The sequence below is a fragment of the Leptonychotes weddellii genome, chromosome 12, assembly GCF_054177405.1.
Source record: "Leptonychotes weddellii isolate Sample4059 chromosome 12, ASM5417740v2, whole genome shotgun sequence".
NCBI lineage: Eukaryota > Metazoa > Chordata > Mammalia > Carnivora > Phocidae > Leptonychotes > Leptonychotes weddellii.
In genome coordinates, this window is record NC_138380.1 from 78,674,610 (window position 1) to 78,702,487 (window position 27,878).

General features: G+C 38.8%; 2 protein-coding genes across 17 annotated transcripts in view; one reads left to right on the forward strand and one right to left on the reverse strand.

Moving 5' to 3' along the window:
* LOC115941846 (uncharacterized) overlaps positions 1-7,693 on the reverse strand; it is a 42,038-nt gene extending 34,345 nt beyond the window's left edge. For 11 of the 15 annotated variants that reach the window (XR_014139398.1, XR_014139396.1, XR_014139394.1 and 8 more), the window contains exons 1-3: positions 7,549-7,693; positions 7,103-7,323; positions 6,533-6,811 (exon numbers count right to left, since the gene is read on the reverse strand). Coding sequence is in view for 7 of the 15 variants with exons in the window: in XM_081800680.1 (XP_081656806.1) it covers positions 6,533-6,630 (98 nt within the window). In the remaining 8 variants the exon portion in view is untranslated. The other 4 variants (XR_014139393.1, XR_014139392.1, XM_081800676.1 and 1 more) reach the window with 3 other exon arrangements.
* Positions 7,694-7,785: 92 nt separating this feature from the next.
* The window catches only part of KMT2E (lysine methyltransferase 2E (inactive)), a 90,299-nt gene continuing 70,206 nt past the window's right edge, over positions 7,786-27,878 (forward strand). For both annotated transcript variants that reach the window (XM_081800667.1, XM_081800668.1), the window contains exon 1: positions 7,786-8,144. The gene's annotated coding sequence lies outside the window, so the exon portion shown is untranslated. The remainder of the gene's footprint in view (positions 8,145-27,878) is intronic.

The window sequence follows — 27,878 nt, forward strand, 5'->3', positions numbered from 1 at the left end:
ACACCCCAAAAACTTTAGATATGCAAGAAATGGCATTTCCCTCCCACATTCTGTAGCTGAAACCTGAAAAGGCAGCAAAAAGTCATTATTCTCAAGTTCACATGATAACAATAATATGGTAGTATACGCAACCTCTCCTCTGTCCTAAACACAACTTGTCTGACCACATCTGTGCAAGATATTCTGTGGCTACTCTCTTTATTCCCATGCTCTCACTTTATGGCAAGTTAAAGGGCAAATAGGAGTAAAAAAGGATAAGATGATGCTCAACATTGCTCGGCATCAGGGAAATCCAAATCAAAACCTCAATGAGATACCACCTCACACCAGTCAGAATGGCTAAAATTAACAAGTCAGGAAACGACAGCTGTTGGCAGGGATGCAGAGAAAGGGGAATCCTCCTACACTGTTGGTGGGAATGCAAGCTGGTGCAGCCACTCTGAAGAACAGTATGGAGGTTCCTCAAAAAGTTGAAAATAGAGCTACCATACGACCCAGGAATTGCACTACTGGGTATTTACCCCAAAGATACAAATGTAGGGATCCGAAGGGGTATGTGCAGCCCAATGTTTATAGCAGCAATGTCCACAATAGTCCAACTATGGAAAGAGCCAAGATGTCCATCGACAGATGAATGGATAAAGAAGATGTGGTATACATACGTACAATGGATTATGCAGCCATCAAAAGGGATGAAATCTTGCCATTTGCAACGACGTGGATGGAAGTGGAGGGTATTATGCTGAGCGAAATAAGTCAATCAGAGAAGGACATGTATCATATGACCTCACTGATATGAGGAATTCTTAATCTCAGGAAACAAACAGGGTTGCTGGAGTGGTGGGGGGTAGGAGGGATGGGGTGGCTGGGTGACATTGGGGAGGGTATGTACTATGGTGAGTGCTATGAATTGTGTCAGACTGTTGAATTGCAGACCTGTACCTCTGAAACAAATAATACATGTTTAAAAAAAAAAAAAAGATAGCAGGAAGGGAAAAATGAAGGGGGGGAAATCGGAGGGGGAGACGAACGATAGAGACTATGGACTCTGAGAAACAAACGGAGGGTTCTAGAGGGGAGGGGGGTGGGGGGATGGGTTAGCCCGGTGATGGGTATTAAAGAGGGCACATACTGAATGGAGCACTGGGTGTTATATGCAAACAATGAATCATGGAACACTACATCAAAAACTAATGATGTATGGTGATTAACATAGTAAAATTTAAAAAAACAATTTTCCTTAAACTATATTTTCAAATGAAAAAAAAAAAAGGATAAGATGTTACATCAAATGGATGATTAAAGAATCCTTTAAAAATTAAATGAATCCTTTTTGGGAGCGAGGGGATTCACTAGCAGTTAAAGATTTTGAGTGCTTAAATTATGACTTTCTCTTTACTCTCGCTAAACTAGTGTAAGTGACCCAGTACAACTTACCTTACTAATTTAAAACAAAAACTCTTGTTATTCCTAAATCCTTAATTCCATCTGTTATATCCTCACTTATTAAGCAGTGATCTTTCCTTTCTTTGAGGTTAACTGTTAGCAACAAACCAACCTATACAAAAAGAAATGGAAATGGCATTAAAACTGAGCTAAATTTAAAAACGTAGAAATAAAGGTTGGGAGAAACTAGCAAGTAAACATTTAAACAGACATAAACGCTTCAGAAGTTCTAATCACCAAGTAGTTTATCTTGCCAACCTAACTGAAAATGTAAGGGCTGGGAATTATGTTTTGTGCATCTTAAATACGGTAGGAATGCCAATTATTTTATTCAAATTAGAGCTGGAGTTCCAATCTGTCCCAGGAACAAAGCAATCAGAGGGGAAAACCAGATTATAGTTTTAAATTTGAGACACAAATATCAACATACTTTAGGAGGGGCACTCTTAAAAATACTTTTGAAGATAAGAAATATTAAAGTGACATAATCTTAGAATAAATTTCTATAGAATTTAACTCGATTTAAATTTTAGTTGTATGAAATATCATTTACTCTAGGTCGACGACCAGTTAATAGGAAGAGTACTGTTTAAAAGATAGTTGTTCAGTGAAGGTATATTCTGTACCTCAAAAAGACAAGGCTGACCATACTGGTGTTCTGTGATGTACTTACAACAAAGGAACGGAAAAAAAACCCAAATCCAATTTTCTTTTATAAGATAAACTCTGCATACTTCAATGCTTATGGCAAACAGAGACACCGAATGGAAAAGGCCATAAAATACTTTTAAGACGACAAAACACAATCACACGCCCTAAATAGGACAAGCAGAGTAGGGAAACTAGATACATTCAGAAATTTTATTCTGTAAATTACCACTCACTAGGAGCAAAGAAAGGACCTCCAATAAATTTCTCAGCTCTTCTTCATTGGCTCCATTTTTACATTTGATATTAAAGTTTACAATTCACAATGAATATTAAGGAGCCCATTTTCTACATCTACTGTTAAATCATTCCAGAGAACAGTACGGTGGGCTCTGTAAGCTTTTGCTAGCTTTCTGTTTGCTTCATTCAGGTGGAAGAATACTATTAGTTTCTCTATTTTCCAAACCAAACCCCGTACTTAAAGATGTTTCCAACTTGAACAGTTAACAGGGAGACTACAGGCCTGATTTTTTTTTTTTTTTTTAAGATTTTATTTATCTGAGAGACCCCAGCCAAAGGCAGACGCTTAACAGACTGAGCCACCCAGGCACCCCCCTTTTCTTTTTTAAAGACTGATTGAGAGAGAAAGAGATAGCGAGTGCGTGAGTGCGCTCTTGTACAGGGGGAGGGGCGGCTCGATCCCACGACCCTGAGATCATGACCTGAGCCGAACCCAAGAAGCCATGCTACTCAATGACGCTCAACCAACTAAGCCACCCAGGCACCCCTAGGCCTGATCTTTTTGAATAGCAGAAGGCAGTTAACTTTCAAAATGTTTTTTGAATACTCAGGAATAAACCTATCTTTTTCTTAAGAATCAAGTTGATTCAAGGTATCCACAACCTTGGAAATTTTTGAGGATCTTTCCAAATATGAATTTCAGGTTTAGTGTTAACATAAATAACACCTTGCCCAGGAAGAACGAGATAGCATTAAATTCATTTTTCAGGAAGTTAAACTAATCAGGTGGTATGTTTAACCATAACATTTTAAGGTATATTTAATGGTTTAAGTTCAATTCTCAGACATAAATCTTTTCATTCTACATGTAGACAACACTAAAGTCGGGTGGGGCAGAGGAAAATTCCACATAAAAATAAAATCCAGTGAAGTCCCATATAATTTCGAATATTTTCTTACTTTGAACTTGAGCTTCAAAACATAGACAATCACTATTCAAAAATACCCCAAAAGCTTTAACAGCAGACAAAAGGGTCACCAATGTTTATAAAGCTCAAATCTGACCCTTAGAATTCTTATTGAGGAGGGGCGCCTGGGTGGCTCAGTTGGTTAAGCGACTGCCTTCGGCTCAGGTCATGATCCTGGAGTCCCTGGATCGAATCCGCATCAGGCTCCGTGCTCAGCGAGGAGCCTGTTTCTCCCTCTAACCCTCCCCCCTCTCACGTACTCTCATTCTCGCTCTCTCAAATAAATAAATAAAATCTTAAAAAAATTCTTATTGAGGAGCTTCATTTAACATGCAATTTTAATCAGCCCTATTACTGGAATGCCAATCTCATGATACATAAAACACATGTAGGTACCAGAGGCTGGCACATGGACACTTATAAATTACAGAAAGAAAAATGACAAAAACTAAACTCAAGGGCACAAAAAATTGGGTCCTCTAGTATCAGAGCAAGCAGTACTAAGTACTTTGATAAGCCCCAAACACATCAAGGAATTATAAACCCAAATAATCATTGGTGTTTATATACTGAAGGTTGTAGGTTAAAATGTCCTCTAGATTTGAGAAATACGATGTTGAAAAATAAGGCCAGTTTTTCCCTTCCCATTTTTCTGGAGGCAGAAGTATCCCATCAGCAGTCCCCTGTCTCCTCTCTTATGTAAGTCAAAGGGGAGGAAACCTGGCCTGTGAGCCTCCTAATCTACTTCATTTACTCATCAAACCCTGGTGGGTCAAATGTGTTTTTGAAAAAGTGTGAAAGCTATGTTTTACAGTTTGCACTGCAGTTTATTAGTAGAGTGTTATCCCCTAAACACACACACGCAAAAAACTTGTACACCTGAATGCCAACCAGGCATTGGGCTGGGTGATTATGTAAAGAATGGATCCTAGGACTTGGGAGCAAGAATTTGGAAGTTTCAGGAGGCAAAGTCTCAAGTTACCCAGGAGTGGGAAGAAGTACTTCGGGTGGTGTGGACAAAGACACAAACTATGAAACAGCTCTACCTATGTATTTTATCCATTAGGGGATGTCTGCCGCCTGAAGCCGATTATAAAACTTCCAATTATACCAGAGATGATGATTTGAATAAAAAATATAGGAAGGCTGGGGGTGGTATGGTTTACTCAAATAATGAAAGAGCATGAGAAGCAAAAATTTTTTGAGGGAATGGTTGAACAAAGTTCTCTGGAATCTAGTTCCAAGCTCAGTATTTTTTACGAGAGTTTAGAAGCCTGTGGGCCCCCTTGTATACTTAACATGCATTAACAGATGAGATAAAAATTGAGGCTTTGCTGGAGTCATAGGCACAGATGAAATTGCCCAGAGAGAACATATAACGCAAGAAGGTAGTCAAAGAAATAATTCCAAGTATTTAAAACGCCACAGGAATGTGGCAAAAGAAAAACTAGAGCTCAAGATCTGGCAATTAGGAATAATGTGGACATGCTGACCAAAAAGACAAAAACAAGGATGTTTCTACTAGCTTGAAAAATGGCCTCTCTTCCTTATTAAGGCAGAGTGAAGCTAGGAAGACTATGAAAATTACCTTAAAAACGTGACTTCATATTTGGTCCCTTTTTCCTGAGCCAAAATAAAAGTTGCTATGACAGTTAAGGGAGACACAACTTATACGTGACAAACAAATCCTCGAGGTTAAAGATGCCCATTTTCTAATCACAATGCACCAACACAAAAAAAACTCTGAACTCTAAACTCTTTGTACTACTTATTTACACTTTAGTTACAGGCTTTTCAGTTCGTATTGTTACTTCACTGAAAAAGAAAGCCACAAAAACTAGCAAGGGTTTAAGTATAAACAAATGAATAAAAAATCTTTTCAAACTACCAAGTCTACAACTAACACTAAAGGAAATAACATAACCTTGACCTGAGTTAAACCCATCTTTTCAGGTCCAGCAAACGTTTCCTCCTAGCACGAGGTGCGTTCTGTCAAAAAGCAAGCCATGTTTCCGTGCAAATGTCTTTGTTGTGTGTAACTCCCGGCTCTCAACACCACCCAAAGCGAGAAGCCTTTTGAATTTTCACTAGTTAATGGCTACTATGCGTGTTTGGCTAAGTGAGAATAATCAAAAACAAAACTAGTATTTATTACAGAATCTACCAATACAGGCTACTTAAAAACTTTCCAACTAAAGACCGTCAACTAACAAGGTTTCGAAAATTAAAAGTCATACTTCTACAGAAGTGATTTAAAGAGGTAGGCTTCATAATGGTGCAGGAATCTTAATAACATTTGCCGAAAGTGATTTCATTTTTTATTTTTAAAAACCATAGTTAAGAGGGTGACAGAAAGACAGAAGTATTGAAAACACCCTTACTTCATATAGATTACAGCACTAGCAGCTTTTATTCTTATTACTAATCACGCCTAAATTTAAAAAGAAAACCATATCCACTAAGTTTATACATTCCTGTAGAATATACAGATAGGGAAGATATGAGAAGTACAGAGGGAAGGAACAGAAAACCTGAAAAGGGTCCTCAAAATTCAGATGGTAACTTTTAGGAAATTTTAAGTGTTCCTGGGTGTTATTTACACCTTTTACACTTGCTTCCAAATTTAGGAAATATTTTTCTACTGGAATCTGAGAAACTTTACGTTTTCTCAGAAAATAACGGATACTTCTTGAGGTTGTGGCCTAGCTAGTCTCTGCTTTTTACTCCATCCAGTGGCCCTCAGGGACTCACAGTTGATTGCGACTCCCACATTAGGAACCTGCCACCTTACGTAAGCACTTTGCAAGGAGAAAGGTAGATAAGAAAATAGGGCACCGAACCTTCTCTTCCACCAACAGCCGTCACACCCCGTGAGTGTCCCTCCAGGGGCTTTCCCCCGGGAGCCGCAGCTGTAAGCTATCTGGGGGAGGGGAAGCGCTCTCAAACAGTCATCTCTTCCTCTTCAGGCCGCCAACGCCGACCGCACCACAGTCTCCTCCGCCCAAGCCCTTTCCCCTCCCCCGCCCCAGCCTGGGTCGGAGCCAAACCCCACAGGAATGCAGCCCGGTCACATGCGCTGCGGCGGCGGTGGACGTGCCTCTCCCCCCGCGCCCCAAGGAGACCCAGCGCCATCTTGCCCTGACGCAGTTACAAAAGTCATGGGAGGAAGTGTGTCTCCTCGTCCGCGCCAGCGCCCCAAAGTTTCGCAGAGGCCGAGCCGGGGCCCTCACCTCGCGCAGGGACAGGAGAAAATACTCAGGGAAGAGCCTTGAGATTCTCTTCGCCACTGCTTGGGTTCCATATCAGCCGCGGCAGCAACGATCACCATCGTCACTTCTCCCTCTCTGCCTTTGCAACAACCTCCCCCGACGGCTCTGGCCCCACCCGCTGCTGCAGCATGAGGTCATTGCTGGCCAATCACGACGCGCCGACGGAACACACCAGGCACTGATTGGCTGCACGGACCGCCTCTGCCTCTCCCCACTCGGCTTACCAAGCGCTCCGGGTCTCTGTAGAGCGAGAAGACGGAAACCGCCATTTCGGGGGAAAGACCCCGAAAACAAGAATCGGGATCACCGTGTTATTTTAGTGGGGAAACCCTTGTTTTATTCTTTGACCTCCCCCTTTTTTCTTCGAGATAGCCGTCTCTCAGTCCCTCCCTCGTTTAATCACCGCCACATAAAGGAATTCCCGCTCCCCACCCCGCATATTGTCCCGCCGGCGGGGAAATCCTTCCCCGGGGCCAAAAGAAGTAGGAGGCAGCGACGGCAACTGCACCGACGGCAACAGCAGCTTTTTACCCCGATACACGGTGGCAGGAAAGCGGCGCTGACGGTGGCTGTACTTTTCCTGCTGCTTCTCCCCCCGACCTCTTCCGTTTCTCGCTCCTCCATCGAGACGGCGCTGGACGCTCCAGCTCCGCTTTTATCCGGTGCCCGGAGTCTGCGCACTGGAGCCTCCTCAGCCCCTAGTGGGCGTCGAGTGACACCCAAACCGAGTTCACCCAGCGCTGGAGGCCAGACTGGGGAGGGGGAGGGGAAGACTGAGACTGAGGTTGTTTGGGGAGTGGGAGAAAGGGCATGGCTTTAGGAGGGTGAGGGGACGGGGCGGTTGTTCCCTGGGCCTACAGTCCTTATCCTTCCACCCAATAGTGGCGTGCCCAAGCTCGCCGATATCCACACTTGAGGGCTGCTCAGGGAAAAGGGGTAAAGAACCAATCCCACCAAATACCGAAACTTCCCCAAACCTTCTGTGAATTGTTGAATGCATCTGTTGTGAAAAAGACGGAGATTCTGCCCACCTCTCTGCCTCCAGTTGGTTATCTTCAAGCCTCTGTGGAAGAGGCAACGGCGGGCGGCAGCCCACAAGCAAAATGGCGGCGGGCAGCTTCGTTCCCCTCCCCCTCTGCCCCTGCGGAGCGGGGCGGGCGGGCCCCGTGCACTTGCCGCCGCCGCCGCGGCTGCCGCCGCCGCCGCCGCCGCGGCCGCCGCCGCCGTCGCCGCCATTTTCCCAGAGCGAGAGGCAGTGACACTGAGCGGGCGCAGGGGGCCGAGTCGGAGACCGTGCCTGAGTTCGGGAGCGGCAACAGAGGGGGCATAGACACTCTGAGCAGCTTTGCCGTCGCCTCTGCGTTCCTGTTGACTGTTTGGGTGCCCCCTCCCCTACTCCTTGATTGCTGGTGAAGAGGCTGCGCGCTGCTGTTTGGGGAGGGGGTGTGTGGAGCCGGGTCCTCTGTCCGCAGTGGCTGCTGTCGGGGGGTCGTCTGTTCGCGGAGGTGTGGAGAGACTCCTTGGGGGTCGAGCAGATAACGGGGTTCGGGTGTCTGGTGTGTGAACATCACAGGTCAGTGCCTGTCGTCTCCTTGGGAGTTCTTGGGGTTTGCGGGGTGGAGGGACGCGTGTTTCAAGGGGGAGGGGGCTTTCTCATTTTTATGCTTTGGGGAGGGGGGTTGGGGGAGTCGGCGTTGACTCTCAGGTGTCTGGGCTGGAGCAAGACGCTGCTTGTTTGAATCGAATTTATCCTTTCTCTTCCCTGTCCCTAGAAAGGGAGCATTATGGCGGGTCTTAGGGTTGGGGAAAGGGGAAACCGGCAGTTAAACCCCCTTGAGAGTGGGAGTTAGGGAGGGGGCGCACTCCTTATTGGCAGCGGGTTAAGGGCGCTTGGGTGAGGAGGGAGGCTTGTGACTGTTAGTAGGGTTTGTGTCGAAGTAGTCCCAGGAGCTGCCAGCTCTCCCTTTCCTCGACCGCATCTTGTTCAGGTGCTGAAAAACCGTATAGGCCCCATTTTCTTCTTCCATTAATCGCCTGGCATTCTCTAGTATAATTTTCTGGTAAATACTAAGGGGGTTAAAAGGACGCTCTGGGTCTCTATCTCCCTTTGTGGAAGAACAAGACAGCTCCTCATCCTCTCCGGGAGAGGGTAAACCCGCCCCAGAGGTGGTCACCCCAGTACCCAGCCTTCTCAGTCTCCTCCCCCACTCCTCTTGCATTCTCGCCGTCCTTTACTGTACCGGAGGCTTAGAATCCACAACATGGCACATTTCAGAAAAGCTTATTTTGACCAAGGGATTGGCACAGACACTGTGGCAGCAGATACAGAAGAGAAACAAACGGTTCACTGTGCTAAACGAGGGAGGGGAGAGAGAAAAAACAATCCGGGGTGCTCTCTTCCACTGGCCTCAGTTCCGTAGAGATCCGTTCTTGCTAGAGTCTTAAGAATGATACAATTTAAAGTCAGAGAGAAATCGCTAGAGTTCGCTTTGGAGTAAACCCCGGGTTTTTTTTGTTTTGTGTGTGTGTGTGTGTGTGTGTGTGTGTGTGTGTGTGTTTGGTGCCTGTTTCCCCTCCTTTTAGAGATGTGAATAACGTAAGGTGTTGGAGTTCTGGAGACCTTGGAGAGAATTAAGTGAGGTGCATTCAACTCTAGGCTGGAGACATCAATACCTAATTGGAAGATGGCCCCGTTTTTTCCTTTATTTTCCGAGATGGGAAGTAAAAAGTGAAATTTCCCTCTTTTGTCCTTTACAGATTCTAAAAATGGCGGCCCCAGGCTGATGTTGTGGTAATCTAATCAGCTCGGGTCCTCCACACCCCATGCAGTGCGTTTGTCTGCAGCATATTACAGGCTTATTATGTTTACATGAAAAGACTGTGCTTCTTTTCTTTCCCAAATAGTTTACAAAAATGTGTTGATTTTACTGCAAATTACAATGCTGTGTTTTAGTTGATTAATTTGATTGGTTTTTCCTGAGAGGCAAATAAAATGACACCACTTCGGAAAAAAAAAAACCCACTCAGGTAGCCTTAGAAATTTCAGTAGTGAGGTAGGTGCTCTTAAACATTTAAAAAAAAATATTTGGGACAAGGAATAGTTTTTGCTCTGCTTAGTGCAAGTGTTTTTTATTCACTGTGCTGAAGTAAGTTAAAATGTTTAGTAAGTGTATAAGTGTAACATTTTGTGTGACTAGATGTTTTAATTTAGAGTGAAATGTTTCCCATCCACCTCTTGACCAGATTTGTGAATTTTGGTTTTTGTACTCTTTCAGATTAATTTTTAGGGAGCTGTACAAACAAGCCTAAACCTGTTACTTCACTGGGTGTGGAGATGCTTGTTCTTCTCACTATTATAGTTTGCATCCATTTTTCTCATGTATTTAAGCATTCCTTAAGAATTTTCTAAGTTTGTATATTTCATGAAGTGCAGCTACACACTTTGCTATCTTTTAAAATTGTTTTATAGCATACTATCATAATTATGTAAGTAGAAAAGTAAGGCTTTAGTTCTTGAAACCACCCCCCCATGCCCGTTTACCTATTTTGGGATGTGGAACTTAGTCTGTTTTAATGATTTAAATAACAGCCATACTGTAATAGAGGGTCTTGAATCCATTTTATGCTAATTTCAGAATCTAATAGATTGAGGCAGAAAATCAAATGGTATCATTTAACAGTATTTTAAAAAGTGGGAATGGTTAAAATTCATCTCTGTAGTGGGGGGTTGATCTTTTTGGCCTGAACTCAGCAATGAGATATCAGTGGGCCATTAATGGCATTTAATGACCATTCTGATATGGACTAACTGAAAGATGAGTGCCTTTCAATCCAGTAGTTCTTAAAAAGGTTGGAGAGTATACACCCTTTCATGATTCTTTTATTTCCACTGTAAATTCTTCTCTAATATTTACAATGGAACAAGAGAATCATGAAGCTCATATATGAATTAGTTAACTTTCTGTTCTACAAAATAATTGTAGAAATAACTGGCTTAGAGAGTTTCATCATGGAAGAGTGAGCACATAACCTTACTTAGAATCTTTGAAATATTTTATTGTAAAATGAAATGTTGGTGGGTAGTAAGAGTTTGTGTAGGGATTTCTGGTCAATACTCATTTTATTATGCTCTGAGTGATCATGTAGGTCTGGATCCGTAACTGCAGTGTAAAGATTGTGCGTTTGTTTTATAGACTATGTGGTTAAGATCTGTGGTTCAGAAGGTTGGTACTTTAAACTTAATATCTAATGTGTAGGAAATCAGTATACTCTTAAGGAAATGTGGTTTATGTAGCCATGGGAGGGAACACTGTCTACACCCATTGTTTTTTCTTGATAGTGACCTTGATCAGGTCTAGACACACAAAGCATTTGGACTTACTTGGTTTCAAATAAACAATGCCAAGTTAGAAATTATGAGAAAAGCTGCGTTCACGCTGTTAGCTTTCTTCATACTGGGCTGCTTCATTGCTTTGGATTTTGTTTGTTTTGATAATATGTTTTAAGTATATCGTACTTTATTTTAAATGGTTACTTTATAAATAACATGGCTATAAATGTTTGGTTTTTGTTAATGTATACCCGATTGACTCTCTCTGTTTTAAATTAGAGTGTAGAGGCAAATTTTTTAAAAGGGTAGGCATTGTTTTTTATTCTCAGTGAGTTTTGATACAGTAGGTCTCTTGGGGGGAAAACTAGTCAAATGGTCTTTGTTCTTAGGGTAGCTGAGTTTTGAGGGATTAGGTTTTATCTGTTTAAGTGGATTTGTAGAAAATCATAATGTAATTGGAGAGTAAATTTTATTTTTAGAGACTATATTTTGATCATACTTCCCTTTTGTTGTCAGTGTACGTTATAGGATCCTTTTGATCTCAATTTAAGTTTAGAACCTTTACGGGGTTCCTCCATTTCCCTTCAACTCTTCAGATCTCTGATAACTCTCACAATTTTGGCTTGTCTGTCTTACAGCTTCCAGCCAGAGAATTTTTACCATGTATACCACAGTAAGCTCTAGGACTTCTTGGATCTAAAATGAGGAAGTGAGGATAAAAGCCAATTAATAATTTAGGAGAAATTCTTCCCTTTAACACATACCTTAGTGGTCTTAGTGAAAGCCTAACTTCTTAAATTGGTTTCTTATTTCTAAGAATAATGTACCCATTTTCATGCATCAAAGTGTGATACCGATGGTTTTACTCTTATTTTTTTTTGTTTTTTTAAAGATTTATTTATTTATTTATTTGACAGAGAGAGACATAGCGAGAGCAGGAACACAAGCAGGGGGAGTGGGAGAGGGAGAAGCAGGCTTCCTGCTGAGCAGGGAGCCCGATGTGGGACTTGATCCCAGGACCCTGGGATCATGACCTGAGCCGAAGGCAGACCTTAATGACTGAGCCACCTAGGCGCCTGATGGTTTTACTTTTAAAAGTCTGTTATATAAATCCTAACAGCTCTGCTTTTCTGGAAGTTAATACTGGGACTTAAATGTGTGCTATCATTGAGTATTTAAAATGGAGAAAACCAAAAAGACTTGGAAGAGCTATCAAAAACTGCTAAAGAAATATTAGTATGGAATCTTTGTAAAAGATGCTGTTTATTTTTTTAATATTTTCATAATGTGTAATTAGCTTTCATTTCCAAAGGATTTATTCACAGTAGAGAGTAGGTGCTCAATTATTTGTTGCATTTAAAGCTCATTTAAGCAAACACATCTCAAATATTCAGGGTGATCAGGGACTGTTCCTTGTCATGTTAGAATAAATGTTTAAATACTTGTGTTCAGGGAGACTTTTTAATGTTAGCTATAGAATTATTTTTTATGGTAAAATTACTCTTTTGTGTCGACTGGCAAAATAACAAGGATACTATTTTAGATATTGCTGTATAAATGTTAGTTTTTAGGCTGAGTTTAAAATTGGAGTGGCTTACTGTCTCTTTTTTACTGTCTTTCGTAATGTACAAGTGTTGGGAAGAGCCTTATTTTTTTAATATTAAACAGATAATATGTATTAAAAATTTATTTAATATGGAAGAGCAGTATTTATGGTTGAAAATATTTTTTTAGCGCACCAAATTTGAAGTGCAGTATTTAAAAATCTTGCCATTTGCAATTAAACAGTATTTTATAGAGAGGTAGGAATTAACCAAAAGAATTTTTTTGTTGTTATTGTGAGCACTCATGCTAAGTGCTACATTAAAAATCAAATGGTGATGACTAAGGCTAAGTTAATTAGATGTTATTTGCATCTTTAAGAATACGAGAAGTTTTTATTAACCATTAGTAACTAGAATGCTTTTTTTTTTTTTTAAAGATTTTATTTATTTGAGAGAGAGAATGAGAGAGAGCACATGAGAGGGGGGAAGGGTCAGAGGGAGAAGCAGACTCCCTGCTCAGCAGGGAGCCTGATGTGGGACTCGATCCCGGGACTCCAGGATCATGACCTGAGCCGAAGGCAGTCACTTAACCAACTGAGCCACCCAGGCGCCCACTAGGATGCTTTTTACTTAAGTCAGAGTCAAGAAAATAGCTGGGTTTTACATTTCACTTGATAAATGTTTTCCCTTAATATGAAATCAGTTCTTTCTTCCTCATAGATAGCTCATAAATAAAATTTTATTTTTAGATAGTTTAGGAAAGCCATTTTTGTATTAGGTGAATTTTCCAGCTTTATTGGAAAATCTGATTTGATTATTTACAAGAACTATTTAAGCTGTTTGGGATCTTGTACTTTTTAATGCAACAAGTCAATCAGAATTTTTTTTTGATGTGTTGAATTATGATGCCATCAAAACAGATATTATGGCTTTTCATGCATAAGTAACCTATAATATAGTAATTCAGTGAGTAAGTAATCAACTACTTGTCCATTATTTTTAGTTAAAATATTTATTTTTGCATTTTAAAGTTGGCTTAAGTGTGAAATCTGGTTTTAAGACAGGACCTGAGAAACAAAATGATTTGTGCAGCTTTCTTTATTCTAGTTGTACAGTTGGAGAAGAGAGAGAATTTTCTAGCAACTCTTAGATGTTTGCTTAATTTAGAGTTAAACGAAAGGAATAAACATATTGGTCCTGAAGTTTATAATTGAGAAAGAACATTGAGTAATCACACCTGTGTTATAGCTAACTTGGTGGCAGCATTTAAGGTCTGAGCCTGTGGCATAAAGTTAATTAATGGAACAGTGGGATTGAGATTGTTTTGGTTTGTGGTATTCGTAAGATAATTTTTTTTTTTTTAAAGATTTTATTTATTTTTTAGAGAGTGAGCGAGAGAGAAACAGCATGAGAGGGGAGAGGGTCAGAGGGAGAAGCAGGCTCCCCGCTGAGCCGGGAGCCCCATGTGGGACTCGATCCCAGGACCCTGGGATCATGACCTGAGCCGAAGGCAGACGCTTAACCATCTGAGCCACCCAGGCGCCCCTCGTAAGATAATTTTAAAGTTCAAGTTCACAGAATTATGTTATCTAACATTTTATCTGAGACCAGAAAAAATTTTAATGTTAAAATCTATTTTGACTTTTGTTTTCAAAAGGTATTTATAACATAATTTTTACTCAAAGACTTTGACTGAATTTACTATGATAAATAATTTTAAACTTATTTGAGTTAAGTAAATTTAAAGATTAAATATGGGGACGCCTGGGTGACTCAGTCGGTTAAGCGTCTGCCTTCGGCTCAGGTCATGATCCCACTGGAATCGAGTCTTGCATTGGGCTCCTTGCTCAGCGGGGAGCCTGCTTCTCCCTCTGCCTGCCGCTCCCCCTGCTGTGCTCGCTCTCTCTCTCTGACAAATAAATAAAATATATTTTTAAAAAAATTATATTTTCCCATTTTTCTCACTGGTCTAAGAATAAGGTAAAGCCTAGTGTCAATGGTTTTTAGCAAAAAGTGAGGAATGTGGTGAGAAGAATTAAGTATTACTTAGGATATTGTCGGGAAAACAGTTTCCCCCCCCCCCCAGAAGTTTACATATCGGGGGACTATATATGAGAAAGATACACTCTCCCAATACTTTTTTTGTATTTCACAGACTAATAATGAAATATAATAGTTTCTATTTATGATTTTACAGAGAGACCTCTTAAATTGCTCTTGTTTTTTGTATGTTGTTTAAAGAAAGGCAAGTTTCAGGAATTTGAAAACCCATTTTCTCTTTAATGATGTGGCAAAAGATGGGAAGATTCTTGATGTGACTGATTTGAAAGGTTGAGACTCTGCTTCATTAGCCATAAATTGATGGGGTTCTGAGGTTGGTCTGATACATAGTAGCTCTTCTTGAGAAAATTAAGATTGTTCCTTTTGAATTATTTGCTTTTCTGCTGCTTCTCTTTAAATGAAGCTGCATAATTGGCTGAATTGACACAACCTTATTACATCTTACCATTAAGCCCCCTGCAAAACCATATTTTCAAGCACAGACAAAAGATTAAGTAACTACTGTTTTCCTTGCACTGTTTATTTCTGCTTCTCAAAAGCCTGCTGTTTCAGGGTTTGTTTGGATACAAGGTACAGAAATCAACTACAACTAGCTTAAGTAAAAGATTTGTTATAAGACTGTAGGGAAATCTTAGAGAACTTTTTTGAAGAAAGTACAGTTGGACCTCACAGGAATTGGCAAGGTGTCAGTGAGCCACTGTTCTCCATCTTGATCCCTTTAATTAGCTGTGACTGGTTAAGGAGATGGTGGTAAGTGTGTATTTATGGTATGGGGGAGTTTGCTTGGATGGAGAGCAAGAGAAGGACACTTAATTCATTGTAAAACAATTGCCTTTTTTCAGGGATGTTCAAATGTACTTGGGAGGGCTTCTGAAACTAAATAGTATCAAATGGATGATTCCTATATGCATGTATGTTGAGGAATACTGCCAAAAAACCAAGGTTTTTTTGTTTTAATTTTTTTATTTTAAAATAATTTCAGGCTTACAGAAGTTACATGAACAGTACAAAACTTCCCTAAACCCTTCACTCAGATCCCCTGATTTTTAACATTTTATCACATTTGCCATATTCTCTGTACATGTAAAAAGAAATTCTTAACTATTTGAGAGTAGATTGCATATATGATGCTCTCTTATACTTAAGTATGCATTTCTTTTTTTTTTTTTAAACATTTTATTTATTTATTTGAGACAGAGAGAATGAGAGACAGAGAGCATGAGAAGGAGGAGGGTCAGAGGGAGAAGCAGACTCCCTGCCGAGCAGGGAGCCCGATGCGGGACTCGATCCTGGGACTCCAGGATCATGACCTGAGCCGAAGGCAGTCGCTCAACCAACTGAGCCACCCAGGCGCCCTTAAGTATGCATTTCTTAAGATCAAGCGTCTTTCCTTAAGTAACCAGAATGGTTAAATTTAGAAATTTAACATTGATGTAATACCTTTCATTTAGACTGTTGTCCATATTCCATTTTCATCGGTTGTCCCAATTATGCCCTTTATTAGTACTTTTTTTCTGGTTCAGTTGCCAATTCAGGATCACAGATTGCGTTTAGTTCTCAGGTCTCTTTGTCTTTCATGACCTTGGCAGGCTAGTTATTAAACAGTGTTCCTCAATTGGGTTTATTTAAGGTTTCTTCATGATTAGATTCAGATTTTGCATTTTTTCTGGAATACTATATAAGCAGTATGTGGGTTTTTTGTTTTGTTTTGTTTTAATCATCTGGATGCTTAATGTTTGTTTGCCCCTTACCAGTAGTTCATTTTGATTGCTTGGTTAAGGTGTGGAGTAGTTTCTCCATCGTATAGTTACTGTTTCTCTTTTTGCCATTAAGTAATTTGTGGGAAGGTATTTTGAGGTTGTGTAAATATTCTGTTTCCTGTCAGACTTTCCTAAATTTAGTGTCTATTGGTGATTCTTGCCTGAATAAGTTTTTACCATGTGGCTGCAGATACACCAAAGTTTTTAGCAGTGATGTATGTCTGGGTAATTAGAATTGTGTGAGTTTTCTTTTCTCCTCTGGTCTTTCTGTGAGACAGATGGATCGCTTTTGTAATCACAACAGATTAAAAAAAATTGAAGGAAAGTGTAGATAATTTGGATGGTGTCAGATAGTGTCAGTTTTCTATACAAATGGGATTTAAAATAGCTTACTGAATGCTGGTCTCATTTGAAATTCAGAATATAGAAAATAAGTACATAGGTTGTTAAATTTTTTTTTTAAATTATGGTGTTCCAGTTCCTCATTTAGTTTTTAGAATTACTGCTAAGTGAGCCTTGAGTTACAGTTGTTTCGGTTTATGATTTGCTACTAATGCTAGCTAGCATTTTGATTTCTAAGACAAGGCTGAAAATATGTATTTTAATTATGGTGTTATTCCCCTTCTCCATTAAAAAAAATCCTTGAAGTAATTCTTTTGAAGAAAAATATTTTTTCTGAAATTATTGAGATACAGTTTTTTTAAACATATGCAAGTTTGCTCTTTTAAAAAGGGTTGGTGAGATGGTACATTTAATACAGCAGAGCATCAAACATCTATAACTCTTAGAACAAAGTGATGTATGATTTTTGGAACAAATACAATACTGTGAAAAAGTTCAGGAGGACAAGAAAAGGATAAGAAATGGAAAATACTTATTCAGACTTTAATTACATTATAATGATACTTTTATCAATTTGGCATATTTTTTCTTAGTGATGGCAAAATATTGGTAGTGAAATTGGGTGATAATTTGAAAATTTTACTGATTAAGCCCTGGGTAACATGTTGAATGAAAATTACTAATTTCTTTGGAAATTTTCATAGAAAATTGGGAGAAGAAAATTTTGAGACTTGTGAATACTTGTAGAGTGGAGATTATATTCTCCAAAACTTTAAATTTCCATCTGAGAAAGTTAAGATCATATTTCAAAATAGTATTAATAAGATGATACAGTTGAATCAGCATTTTATAGGTGCTTAATTGATTTAAAACTCATTTGAGGGCGCCTGGGTGGCTCAGTTGGTTAAGCGACTGCCTTCGGCTCAGGTCATGATCCTGGAGTCCCAGGATCGAGTCCCGCATCGGGCTCCCTGCTCGGCAGGGAGTCTGCTTCTCCCTCTCCCACTGCCCGTTTGTGTCCCCTCTCTCGCTGTGTCTTTCTCTGTCAAATAAATAAATAAAATCTTTAAAAAAAAATAAAATAAAACTCATTTGAATCAACTGTATCCGTGTCTTAAGAGAATGAAAGTTCAGTTTGTAGCACTACTAAACCATATTCCATTGTCTTAAAGTACAGGGTGAGAGGTGCAAAAACAAATTCCATCATGAACTGAGGATTTTCTTTTAGGCCACAACCCCCATCCTGGTTATGTAAAGCAGCATCCTATTGACTGAAGTTAAGAAACTCAAGTTAGAATTGACTTGTGAGATCTTCTATTTAAATATTTTTCATTGTGGTCCAGGGACCACATGTATTATTTATGTGGTGCTTACTAAAACATTCTTGAGCCCCATTCCAGACCTACTTAATCACATCTAGTGGAGTCTTGAATTTGCATTTTAGTTACTAGTCTCAGCTGGTTTTTACACTGTTCTAGCTCTTCCGTTTTATTTTACAAGTAGAACAGAAAGCAGGGAGGTTAAATAATTTTCTTTAGGTCATATAGTTAGTGGTTGATCAAGGATTAAAATTTAGGTCACAATTCTTGATACTTAAACTTTTCCAAGAAACCATGCTGAACTGCCCTCTTGAGAAGCCAGGCCACTATTTTTAGATTCTCTGAATGAAGGAATACTAGTCTTTGTGCAGTGTCATGTGACAGAGTCTCTCTGTTTTGTGTTTCTGTACATCCCAATTCAAGATGATCTGTTGGTTTCCAGAACCCACATGTTATTTGGATAAGAGTCTTGGATTGGAATTCTAGCAGTACACATTGTGATCAAGTTGTGGTGAGCCTTGAATGCCATGATGGAAGATTATGGACTTTATGGCAGAGCTGCTGAAAAATTTGCTTTGGGGAGTGACATACTGGGACATGATTATCCCCTCCAATTCTTAAGATTATGAAAGTGATACATGCTTATCAAGAGAGCTCAAACAATACTTCTTTAGAGGCAGTATTGCACAGGACTTAAAAGTAGAAACTAGAACTATAATCAAACCAGGTTGTATTGCCTTGTGATTTTGGGCATGTTACTTATCTTTTAGTGCCTTAGTTTCTTGATCTGCAAAATTGAGATGATAATAGAGCCTATCTTACAGAGTCATTTTGAGAATTCGGTGAGTTAATATGTGTACAATTCTTAGTAAGTTCTCCAGATGTTTGTGTTGTAGCTGTTCCTGGAAAAAGAGTGAGTTTCTGACTCTATCCCTATTGTCTCTCACGTGCTGTGGTGAGCACTGTTTATAGTGTGTGTGTATACATTTTTTTTAATATAGTATTTTTCCCAAAGCCTTTTATCTAGATATTGTAGAAGATTCCTTAACCTTCACTTAAAAAATATTAATGCCCGGGATGCCTGGGTGGCACAGTGGGTTAGGTGTCCGCTCTTGGTTTCGGCTCAGGTTGTGATGTCAGGGTCCTGGGATCAAGCCCCACGTTGGGCTCCGCTCAGTGTGGAGTCTGCTTGAGATTGTCTCCCTCTCCCTCTGCCCCTCTCAACTGGTGCTCTCTCTCTCTAAAATAAATAAATCTTAAAAAAATATCAATGCCAGTTGTAAGTTGAATGATGTAAACTGTTCTGTGCTGCTGCTTCTAGTTGAGTTGAATGTTTGTCAAGAGTCCTGTTTGTTCCCAAATCCACTAATCCCATTGCACTTGTGTTTATATTATTAGATATAACATAAACCAGTGATAAATGAGTGTGAAGAGAGAATTGTTTAAATGAAAACTAAGTTAACTACTTTGGAAAACTTGTTAAAAACACATTAATTGCTAAAGAAAGTTGTTAAATTAGTTATGGGCAAGGTAACTAAAAGAAAAGGGGGAAAATAATACAAATCCAAATCTAGAATGAAGTCTACATTCACATTGCTCACAGGTGTCTAAGTAATTTCTTATCTTGAAGTAATCTAAAACCAAAAACTCGGGGCGCCTGGGTGGCTCAGTTGGTTAAGCAACTGCCTTCGGCTCAGGTCATGATCCTGGAGTCCCGGGATCGAGTCCCACATCGGGCTCCCTGCTCAGCGAGGAGCCTGCTTCTCCCTCTGACCCTCCCCACTCTCATGTACTCTCTCTCATTCTCGCTCTCTCAAATAAATAAATTAAATCTTTAAAAAAAAATAAAACCAAAAACTATAGATAATGCATCATAGATTGGGTTGATACAAGAATGAGAACCCAAAATTCCAAGTAGGGGAGCCATGTTCAAAGAGAACATTTTAGCTTGACACTAAAATATTGGTGAATGATATTTTAAATGAAAAATAACTATTTTTAAGATATATATAATTTTTAAATGAATCTCCATGTTAACTGACTTTGATGAACTCACAAATTTTGAGTTCCTGTTGTTTAAATGTATAAATCCAGATTTTTTTTTTTTAATATCTTGGAAATCTTAAAATGCTTTTTCATGCCGACATCTTGATTTCAGACTTTGGTCTCTAGAATTGTTTGTGGTCATGTGTTGCAGCATCCTTAGGAAACTAATACACCCCTCAACTTCACTTACCCTCAGTGAAGCCCATTGCTAGACAACACATATGCACCACAAACACATACACACAAAAAGAATTAAAATGCTGTTTCAGAATCTGATTGTGATTTGTCCACTGGAATTTATAGGATTCTGTCTAGATGAAATGACAGATTTCAGATGTCTGTGGAATTGAATAGATGCGCTGATGTATCAAGATCCAGTAACCTTTATTATCTTGTGAGATTTAAATTCTACTTTTCTTTAGGACTCTTCTAACTATTAATATTGTAAACTAGATTGATTTGGTGGCAAATAGTTGAACGCCCTCTAATTGAAGGCAGTATAGTAGCTACTAATTTTGGCTTGCTGATCTTGCACATATTTCTTTTCTTTTTTTTTTTTTTAAAGATTTTATTTATTTATTTGAGAGAGAGAATGAGACAGAGAGCGAGAGCACGAGATGGGGGAGGGTCAGAGGGAGAAGCAGGCTCCCTGCCGAGCAGGGAGCCCGAGCGGGACTCGATCCCGGGACTCCAGGATCATGACCTGAGCCGAAGGCAGTCGCTTAACCAACTGAGCCACCCAGGCGCCCCTCTTGCACATATTTCTTAAGGGAAGTAACTGATGATTGTGTTGGCTAATAACCCTGGGATCAGTTTGTGTGGTTGCAAATTTTAGCCTGTAATTGTTTGATATATTGTAACATGGTTGCTGTATGTTAGCAAAACCTATTAATTATACACTAATGTAATAACTTTTTGATTTTTAAATTTTAAGTAAAAACTGGCAGATCTTATGGTCTTGGTATTGTGCCAGAAGACAAAAATTCTTTTATTGTGTAATTACATTGAGAATATCTTATTTAAATTTAATCCAGAATGATAGTGGAGATTTAAAGGTAGTCTCTCTCTGCTGGTATAGCCTAGACTTTCACTTACAGGGAGTTTAAATTTTACGCCTCTTATATCCTGAAGTAAATGGTTCATTAAGGATTTGGAGAAAAGTACTTCTAGTTAAGTCCCCAACTTCGCACAGCACTTTTTTTTTATGTATAAATGACTTTTATAAGGGTGGCCAATCAGCTCAGTACATGTTGATTATTTTTTATCTGTGTATATACATAATGTTTTCTATTTGTAAAGATAGGTCTTTAAAATTAAGTTGGAAAGTGAAAGTGAATGTAGCCTGTCTCATAGCAAATACACTGGTCAATAATAGCACTTGTATCTACCAACTTCATTCTTGACATTTTATTTTTCCTTTTATTGTACAGTTTCTCTGTGATTATATGCCTTTTCAAGACTGGCTACTCTAAAAGCTTGAACAAGACATATTATAATAAGTTTATTAATAAAGTTTGCGTATCTGAGTAATTTTCTTAATGGAGGCTTAGATCTACTAATTCCATAATTCATTCTTGAGAGTGAGATGCATAGACATTTTTTCCCTAAGCTTCAGCTCTCTAATTCTTATGCACTGCTCCTTTCATTTCCGGGTTTTTGATTTTGTTTTTCTATTTATATTAATGTATGCAGAGAAGTTGATTGTTGAATACTCTAAGTCTTGGGATTAAAAGGACTGGGGAAAATGCTGTAGAAATAAATGGTTTAAACTTGGAAAGTATTTTTTCTTATTCATTTTGCTAGTCTCTTGCTGATTTTGTAGTTTGTTAATACTTAGAAATTACTCTGTTTTAGACTTAAGATTTCTATAGTAAATATTTTAAACGTGGCATTTTAAGATCTTTATAGATATTTACAATAATAGAGCCTCTGTTTTTCACTAAGTGGCTTCAGTGGTCAACAGTTTTGTGACTGGGATTGATTAAATTATTATTGGATTGAATAATGGGAACTTCATGCTTTTAATTCTAAGAGGAAGGCACTAACATTCATACCAACTCTACAGGGTAGATATTTTATCCATTTTTCATGAGAGGCCTAGAGAGACTCAGGGTCACATAGTGAAAAGAGTGACTGATCAAGGGGTGCCTGGGTGGTTCAGTCAGTTAAGCATCCGACTCTTGATTTCGGCTCATATCATGATCTCAGGGTCATGAGATCGAGCCCCTCATCAGGCTGTGCGCTGGTGTGGAGCCTGCTTAAGATTCCTCCCCCCTACCCCCCACATGCTCACTCGTTCTCTCTCTCTCTCTCAAAAAAAGTGGCTGATCAAGAATTTGAATTCAGATCATTTGAAAAAATCCTAGCTCTCTATTGATCCTTATAAAGGACTAATTTTTGGCTAAGTTATGAGAATACACAAATCATTATCAAAGGCAATTACTTAAAACTACTCTAAGATACCTTTGATTATATTATATTGCCCTAGTTCATTAAAAGGGCCTTAAAGACAACTTAATTTTCATTGCTCATTCCCAAGCACATAGACATGTTAACATAAATATGTTAAATGGATAAATTTGAGTTTATTTTATTACATTTTAAATTAATAGAATAGTTGCCCTATAATCTGGGGAGAAGTGCTTAAAAACACGCAAGATTTCTTCCATTGTTTGGAGACCAGATATTCAGAACTCGATGGTGACAAGCTGGAAGGGTTGTTGATTATTGGAAATTATTCAGACGATGAAGATGATGGTGGGAGCCATGGAAACTGAGGAAAAATGAATCTGGAACATTGGGGAAGCACAAAAGGCTAGGTGAGCAAATAGACTAGAAAAAAGAAGGATTAAAAAGAACTGGAAGAATGGGGTACAAACAAGAAATGGAATGGAAAGTGTGTGGAAGAGATTCAGTTTGAATGTTTGATTTTTGCAGTAATGGCAGATATTTGAATAGATACATACCCTGTAGATGGCTAGGATTAGGAAATCAAACAGGAATGAATGGTGAAATCCAAGATGGATGGAGACTAATAATGGGGAGGATTGAGCCTTGAGAGACTCCACATTTTAAAAGTAATAAGAGAAAGAAAAAATAATAAAAAAACAAAGTTCCAGAAGGAAATCAATAATGTTCTTTTGAGGCAGGTACTTTGTTTTGTTTTGAGATACGTTCCTGTTCATCTAAAAGGGGGAGGAAGGGATTAAAGGTGTTAGGGTGAGGAAAAATGTGATTTAATCAAGAATAATTTAGGTGGTATCTTCACCACCATGTTTTAGGCTTTGATAGCTAAAATGTAAATATTTCAGTTCTTGGTATAGGGTAAAGTAGATGATCCAGTCTAGAGAGCTAAGCATCTAATAGCTATTTCAGAATAATGGGTCAAAATGTAATCTAGTGGTTTAAAAAAATATATTCTTTGGGAAATTAAGGGAAGAGATTAGGGTGGAACAGGTTTTATATAGCTGGAATAGTTTTTTGAGGTAGCTTGATTAAATTTTTGTTTATAGATGAAGAAACAGCCCTCAGGAGGTTGATCTGCTAGAGACCTCAAAGCTAGTTTTGTGGCAGAAAAGTCTAAGGAAATTGAGAATGCTTCCAAGGAAGTGTAGTAAGTACTTACATGATCCTTGAAAGTTTAATAAGATTTTTGTTGGGTGGGATGGACAAATATAAAGGAATATTACTTTAGAAAATTTGAAGGGAATGAGCAAAGATAATGCCAACAATAGCAAAAAGACTGGTATAATCAGAATTTCTGTATTGGAATATTAGTGTGGAACAGGGTAACCTGATAATGTCGAGATTAGGAACTTAACTGTAATTATTGTGAGCTATGCTTTTTTGAAGAGGGCAAAATTAGGATACTAGTGGGTTTCGAAGTATATCTGTTCAGTGTCTAAGCAATTGTTATAAAATAAAGGACCGGAGCAAATGCCTTTTTAAAAAATTAGACATCCAGGCCACATCCCAGACCTACTAAATCAGAATCTGTGGGAATGAGGCCTAGGAATCCCATCATTTTCAACTTCCGACCCCAGTTATATGAAAAGTAGCAGTTTGTGGATTTATGTTTGAGAACCACTGGTTTAAAGGTCAAGTTAGAATAGGAAAAGAGACCACTTAGAAAATTACTCTGGCAGCCCAGGTGTGAGATAATAAAATGTAGACAGTAGAATCTGGAAGATTTGTTTAAATCCTATTAATTAGATTTGATACATACTGTTTTTAGATAGGGAAATAAGAGAGCACTCAAGATCTTTAGTCTGAAAGAAATGATTCAAAATAGTGATTGAAGGAATACTTAGTTAATCTTGAGACTAGAATGAAGAATGAGAGAATAAAATTATTGCCAATTTTGTTTCCAGTCAAGAATTGTGCCCTTACCTGGTGGGATACTTATTTAAAGGCTGAAAAAGCAAGAATGAACCAGCCTACCAGTCTGTATAGGTTGACTAAAAGATAAATGCAGGTTTTTTGTTGTTTTGTTTGATTTTTTATTACAGTAGACTCCAGCACTACTTTTGGAAGCTTTTTTTTCCTGCTTTGGGCAGGTAGAGTTTACCAGTCAAATAAGTATTTTCTTTTAGCCAGTGATTTTTGAACTATTCTCCAGGAAGCCATAGGCTTTTCATGGAACTTAACTGGTAGGTGGAAGGATGTATAGGCAGGAACATTCCCCTGCTCTCCTCTTTAACCACAGACAGCAAATATGAGGTACAAATGCCTCCTGTACCTATTCACAGATATTACTGATCACTTGAGGCCTTGTCTCATTGTATCTGGCTGTGGCCTCCTTAACATAGTACTTCAAGTTGACATTAGCAGTCTTTGGGGAAAGCATAGGAGATTCAAGCTATTTTTCATCCTGGAATCAAAATATATGCTTAGATTTCACTGTAAAATTTCATTTGTAAAAAAAGTTTCAATACCCAAAGGTTTGAAGGCCATAATTTTAATGTCATTTTATGAAATTAAATTTTAAATTTTGAAGTAATGTAGATTTACATGCATTTGTAAGAAATCCTACAGAGAGGGGAGCCTGGGTGGTTCAGTCAGTTAAGTGTCTGCCTTCAGCTCAGATCATGATCCCAGAGTCCCAGATCAAGCCCTGCATCAGCTCCCTGCTCAGTGGGGAGTCTGCTTCTCCCTTTGTCCCCCCCCACCCCACTTGTGCTCATTCACTCTTTCCCTCTCTCTCTTACATAAATAAAATCTTTTTTAAAAAATAGAAACTGTTTTTCCTTTACCCAGTTTCCCTCAATGGTAACATCTTGTAAAACTGTAGTACAGTGTCACAACCAGAATATTGACATTGATACAGTCTATCCACTTTGTTCAGATTTCCCCAATTTTGTGTGTGTGTGCATTGGCGTGTGCGTCTGTGTTTAGGTCTCTGCATTTTTATCACATATGTAGGTTCCTGTATCCACTACCACAGTTAAGATATAGAACAGTTCCATCTCTACAAGAATCCCTGGTGTTACCCTCTTAAAACCACACTGATCTGTTCTCTGTTTCTGTAATTTGTCATTCAAGACTTACGTAAATGGAATTATAGGGTATGTGATCTTTTTGGGATTGGCTTTTTTATTTCACTCAACATAATTTCTTTGATATTCATCCAAGTTGTTGCATGTATCAGTAGTTCCTTTATTTTGCTAAGTAGTGTTCCATTTAATGTCATTTTCCCATTTGATAGGTATCACATAGGACATGCAGCCTCAGACATTTCCTTTTAAATCTGCAGAACATGTTTCTCATTTTCTTTTGTTAACTTCCCTGATTCTGTTTTCTCCTAATATCTCACTCACCAACTCCATGAGGACTACTGGGAGCACAGTTTAAAAATTACTAATGTAGATAGCTTTTTTTTTTTTTTTTTAACAGAAGGAAGTTGTATCCATGAAGTATGTGGTATTATGCATTACAGGTATGATGCTTCACATATGTGATGCTTTACATTGAGGTATATGGTATTACTGCTTTTGTACGTAAAAGTAAGCTTTTAAGGAATTTGGGAAGATGTGATTATTAAGTTTGAAGATTTTTTTTCTTCTGTGCTTGTACTGTGAGCAGTAAATTCTAAGGTATGTATTTGTGGGCCATATGGCAAGTAGAAAGTGGCAGTAGATAACTGTTTTAGCAGGAAATAGCTTTTGTTAGTTATATTCTCAGGTATGAGTAAAGCCTAAACTCATTCTAAGAGCAGTTTTGTGTGTATAGGAAGCAAATTGTGTGTTTATACTCAGGGACTCCAGTCTAACCTATCAACTCTATCAACTCTATCTGAATTGCTATTTCATTTTATTTTATTTTAAGATTTTATTTATGTATTTGAAAGAGAGCATGAACAGGGAGAGGGAGAAGTAGACTCCCTGCTGAGCAAGGAGCCTGATGCGGGGCTCAATCCAAGGACCCTGGGCTCATGACCTGAGCCAAAGGCAGACACTTAACTGACTGACCACCCAGGTGCCCCTGAATTGCTACTTTAAAAGGCCACATTTTACAACTCTGGCTTAGTGATCTCCAGCACTTTGGGAGATGACAAATACTACTCAAAAATAGTAGCGTGGTGCATTAAAAAAACTGATAGTATTGAAATTATTTTAACTTGTAGGTGCTTTGGGGTGGGGACGGAGGAAGGTACCCGTACTTCAGCTGGTTGCAGAACTGGTATTAGAAGTTTTCCAAAAACCCTAGAAGAAAGAATGGTCCCCCATTATATAATGCCAGACAGATAGTTCACTATATTGTATTCATACATGTATTTTTAAAAATTAATGTACTTCATCTTTTAGAGCAAGTTTAGGTTCACTTCAAAACTGAGAGGAAAGTATACATTTCCCACATGCCTCCTCCCGACCCCAAGTACAACCTTCCTCATCGTCAGTGTTCCTCATTATTATGGTATATTTGTTACATTCGATGAACCAGCATTGAAACATCATTATCAACCAAAGTGTGTAATTTACATTATGGCTCACTCTTTGTCCTCATGTATTTTTTTTTTAAAGGTTGTTCTTCTTAAGACTTTAATACCTTTTTTTAAAGTTTGTTTATTTATTTTGTTAGTAATCTCTTACACCCAACGTGGGGCTCAAACCCATGATCCTGAGATCAAGGATCACATGCTCTTCTTACTGAGCCAGCCAGGCACCCTGGTCAGAAATTCTTAGTAGTTTACTTGACTTTTACAAATATAATAGTTGAGAATTGTTCTCCAGTACTCATTCTTAAGGACTTTTACTAAATATTTAATTCCCAGAAATTTTATCTGATCCACTAACTGAGTGCCACACACCGTCTTTGAAACAATTCAGAAATGTGTTCTATGATTATTCCTATTTACAGATGAGGAGCTAAGGCTTCAAGAGAGTAAGTAACTATTATTAGTAAGTGGCAGAATGTGAAAGCTGAAGCATTGCTACTTTGACATTGAGTTTAGTAGTGACGGAATTGTACTCAGTATGATACAATGAAACACTGTGAGACTTTTACAGAACCAGAAAATACATTTTCTGAACATTGAATTTTATATATAGGTTTCCATTTTTCAAGTAGGTCCACCAACATTAACCCTGACACAAGAATACAGATTTTATTTGCTACAAAAGTATTATAATGTAGGTTGGTGAAATTGTTTCTAGGAACCAAGTGGGTGTGTTTTTTTTTTTTTAAGATTTTATTTATTTGACAGAGACACAGTGAGAGAGGGAACACAAGCAGGGCGACTGGGAGAGGGAGAAGCAGGCTTCCTGCTGAGCAGGGAACGGGATGCAGGGCTCGATCCCAGGACTCTGGGATCATGACCTGAGCTGACGGCAGACACTTAACGACTGAGCCACCCAGGCACCCCCAAGTGGGTGTTAAAGGGGATTCAAGTTAAAATTTAACTGCTTA